Below are 4,501 nucleotides of genomic sequence, written 5' to 3'. Positions count from 1 at the left end.
TAATAAAAACATTGGTAGCGTAGGCCTAGCCTATAAATTAAAACCCTATTTCTCTTAAAGATACCTATTAATTACATTGTTATATTGTGATCCAGTGAGTTCTCATGTTGCGTGATCATTCAAGTATGATAATTGCATTTACTGCAGGTACAGTACATTAGAAGTAAGTAGGTTCTTTGAACTGTACAGTACAGTACAGCACAGCACAGCACACTACAGGACAGCTTTATAAACTGGGGCAAGTCTTTCATGTGTGATTAAGTGACCCCCCTCCATACACACACACATACACACACAGTGAGAAACCACAGTGAGAATTATGCTCACCCACATTGAGGAAGTTAAAAAGGTCATTGGCTGTTAGCATGTGCACCACTGAGCAGATTCTGTCATATCAGATTTGATACGATGCACTAGACTAGGCTAATACATCTCACTTTCTAAACTCATGGGACAGACACTTTTCCCTCTAAAATATGTGTATGCATCATATTACTGACTGTCGGACACTTTCACAGAAAACACGTATCACCTTCATAATAAATGAAATCTCTCAGAAATTTCATCTATGAAAAATGTGACACAGCATTTTCCATTTCCAATAACACGTTTTTTAAAAACGTAGATGTTTTTTATAAAAAAAATTGTTGTCATGCTTATTCATTCTGTATCATTTTTTTTTGCTTATGTAACGGATGTGAAATGGCTAACTAGTTAGCGGGTACGCGCTACTAGCGTTTCAATCAGTTACGTCACTTGCTCTGAAACCTAGAAGTAGTGTTGCACCTTGCTCTGCAAGGGCCGTGGCCTTTGTGGAGCGATGGGTAACGATGCTTCGTGTGCGACCGTCGTTGATGTGTGCAGAGGGTCCCTGGTTCGCGCCCGTGTCGGGGCGAGGGGACGGTTTAAAGTTATACTGTTACACTTACGTGATTAAATAAGCCTATACCTTGCATGTCCATTCAATTATATGGAGATGATAATATAAGACAATTAATATTTCATCATCTTGAATATTAAAACAAATTAATATTTGAACAGTTACGCTAATGTTCTGTAGGTAGACCGACTGATGGATTCAGGTTGCACGCTTTGGGCCTGGAGTACCTGCATCATGCTGTATTGTGTTGCTCTGTCTTAGTAACACAAGACAAAGTATTTTCTCAACAGGATTGCGTTTTAATTCAAGGTCTCATCTATCTCTTCCTTCATAGACAGGTGCGCGGACGACCGACTAGGGCTAGATCTCGTTTTTAAATTGATGGAGCCATATAGTTTCCCTGAGTGCTTGGAATATGCAAAGGCTTTTCTCCTGTACATCTCTCCCTTCCACATAGATATCATTAGCAGAGTGGACAGCACTACCCCGCCCAGCGTCAGTAGACAAAGCCCTGCTATTACGCACCTATCCAGGTGTGACCCTACCCTGGCACTTTCGATTTCCAGCCTCTCCATCTCCCTCGCGGACACGCTCTCCGGGTCCACTTTGACCTCGCGAGGGACTGCATAGGATATAATTACTAACGAGATCCCGGTGACTAGGAAAGTGACCGCGCTTATAAAACCGTAATCTACAGATGCCCCCGAATTTTCTGATGCGAGATCATCATCTGACATTAGGGAGAGCTCATGCAACCCCTCGGGCCGAATGTCGCTCGCACAGTCATTAGGCCTACACCAGGATTTGTGGATACTTTCCCCACTTTTCCCAGGGCTTGCCAGGCGCAAATTCACATTCTCGTCGACGTAGGTGAAAGATGTCTCTAATTCTTCGTCGCAGCACACGTTGACCTTCTCCACCGCAGGGTGACGGTGTTTAGGATGCGGACCTCCGTTATGGGGAACCGTCCTTGGTGCTGAATTACACAGTCCTTTGCAGCCCGGAGCTGAGATAGAGAGAGCCCAGTCAAGGGCGCAGGGAGGAACGGGTTGTCTGCCTCTTCCTTCCTTATCTATATAAAGCAGCTCTACAGAAGCCATTCGATTATTTCCGCTGGTTCACTTCAATAATTTCTCCACGGCGTTCTCAGTCCGCAGCATCCCTGATGAGAAATAATTGACAAATCAGATGTCACATCGGGGCTGATTATTAAAAACTATCAAATTATTGCATAGAGAAAACGGCAGCCACCTGTGCGTAATTTGTGGCGTTTCAAGCGCATTCTGGGCACGTATGCTCATGATGTTATCAGAAATACTTAGTCTAAAATTTGACAATTGTTTGGGTTTAAATAATTTGCTCAATGTATACAAAGCGATTAAAGTGACAGATTAGCCGTATCCAATTAGTGCGCAATCCCGTAAACCCACAGATGATCTGTAATTCTTTTTCAAACATAATGTCTATCATGTTATGGAAGAACACACTCTTCACTATACCTAGTCATGAGAAGTGTATATAACTGTATCATAGGGCACATACAATTTCCAATAGGCTGTTATGGAGTTAAATCATTTCAGTAGGCTGTTTTGTGTGAGAAAGAGAGCTGTTTTTGAAGTAGATAAAACACTTTCCACGCCTTGCAATATGCTTCTTCGCAATATCGCGGTGAAATATTGAAGATGAATCAAATAACGTGATAGGTTTTGCGATGTGTATTTGGAGCATGCATAGCATTGCCTTCTCTATAGCCACAGCGCATCTGTTTAGTGTGCTCAGCTAATATAAACAACTGTATTTCAGGAAATAATTCATATATAAAAGCACTTACTTCTTCAGAATTCATTATGTCGAATTGTCTTCATATTCCAGAATACTTTGTATAGAATAATCATAATAGATCGATGACTAAATGCCTTTAACGAACATGTAGCCTACATGATGTTGGAGTCCTCGTCTGCTTGAGAGGAAAGATTGTCGCTGTAGTCCCTCGCTATGGTGCTGAAATGAGCTGGCTAACCCCGGTACCCTTGAACAGATGCAGATTACTCCAGTGTGCAGTCAGAATAAACACACACCAGAGAGGATTTCATTCTTATGGACCTCTGCATTTCAAGTCCATATAGACTTGTATAAATATTGCTAAAATAATGTTGCCCCTAAAGTATCAACCTTATGGAAATTCGATATCGTTTATTTGATCAAATGTCCATTAACGTTACTAGAGCTGTGTTAATAATCTGCTCAAGATGTATACTTCGTGTAGATGCTTGGTTGCATCAAGTGAAAACATGCATAGGCCTAAACCATAGCCAAGGTGAACTGTCATTTAAACCACATTAGGGAAAGGGGGCACCTAGTCAGTTGTACAATTGAATGCATTCAACTGAAATGTGTCTTCCGCACTGAATCAGATAGGGCGGGTGGCTGCCTTAATCGACATTCCAAGTCATCGGCTCCCGGGGAGCAGTAGTTGTCAGGGGTTAACTGCCTTGCTCAGGGGCAGAACGACAGCTTTTTACATTGTCTGCTCAGGGATTCTCCCTTTCGGTTATTGGCACAACAATCTGTGTCCTGGCCCCATGGAGGATTAGTGGTCACTATGTCAAAGGCATAATTTAATCCATGTTTAATCTAGAGAGCTAGCCCTGAACATTTTAGTACATGTCATTAACTTTTACCGCCTCTCAACCCCGTATCCGGGATCACCCCCCACCCCCCCCACACTGATTAGCATCGCTAGCATAGCTTCACAAGTAAATAGTAGCATCTAAATATCATTAAATCACAAGTCCAAGACACCAGATGAAAGATACAGATCTTGTGAATAAACCCATCATTTCTGTTTTTTAAAATGTTTTACAGGGAAGACACAATATGTAAATCTATTAGCTAACCACGTTAGCAAAATACACCATCTTTCTTTGTCCACCATTTTCTCTCTCCACCACTAGCTATCACCAATTCGGCTAAACTAAGATATTGATAGCAACAAACCAAGACAAAAACTCATCAGATGACAGTCTGATAACATATTTATGGTATAGGATAGGTGTTGTTAGAAAAAAGTGCATATTTCAGGTAGAAATCACAGTTTACAATTGCACCGACCATCACAAATCGACTAGAATTACTAGATAGAGCAACGTGTATGACCAATTTACTCATCATAAAACATTTCATAAAAATAGACAAAGCATAGCAATGGAAAGACACAGTTCTTGTGATTTCAGACCATATTTCAGATTTTCTAAGCGTTTTTCAGCGAAAACACAATAAATCGATAAGTTAGCATACCACATGTGAAAACGTTAGTAGAGTATGAATTCAAGGCAAAGGGAGCTATAACGTTATCATCGCCAAAATATATTAATTTTTTCACTAACCTTCTCAGAATTCTTCCGATGACACTCCTGTAACATCATTTTACAACATACATATACAGTTTGTTCGAAAAGGTGCATATTTAGCCATACAAAACCGTGGTTATACAATGGAAATAGTCACAACTCAAGCATCAAAATGAGGGACGTCAGCTTTCAGAGTGATCTAGTTTAATCGAAAGCTAATCATATACTTGACTAAAAAATACAGAGTTGACAGGAATCGAAAGACAAATTA

At 40.7% G+C, this 4,501-nt stretch overlaps 1 protein-coding gene across 1 annotated transcript; it reads right to left on the bottom strand.

The window, feature by feature from the left end:
- Positions 1-1,179: 1,179 nt before the first annotated feature.
- On the bottom strand, positions 1,180-1,980 carry LOC120047811 (transmembrane protein 74-like). Its single transcript, XM_038993351.1, has one exon. It carries the CDS (start codon positions 1,978-1,980, stop codon positions 1,180-1,182), a length of 801 nt encoding a protein of 266 aa, XP_038849279.1.
- Positions 1,981-4,501: the final 2,521 nt, after the last annotated feature.

The sequence above is a fragment of the Salvelinus namaycush genome, chromosome 5 (assembly GCF_016432855.1).
Source record: "Salvelinus namaycush isolate Seneca chromosome 5, SaNama_1.0, whole genome shotgun sequence".
NCBI classification, from domain to species: domain Eukaryota; kingdom Metazoa; phylum Chordata; class Actinopteri; order Salmoniformes; family Salmonidae; genus Salvelinus; species Salvelinus namaycush.
Note: the sequence above shows the minus strand (reverse complement) of the source record. Positions and strands in the feature narration are given on the sequence as shown.

Excerpts from the sequence above, each read along its gene's own strand:
- LOC120047811 (XM_038993351.1), bottom strand. The coding sequence starts at position 1,980 with ATGGCTTCTGTAGAGCTGCTTTATATAGATAAGGAAGGAAGAGGCAGA.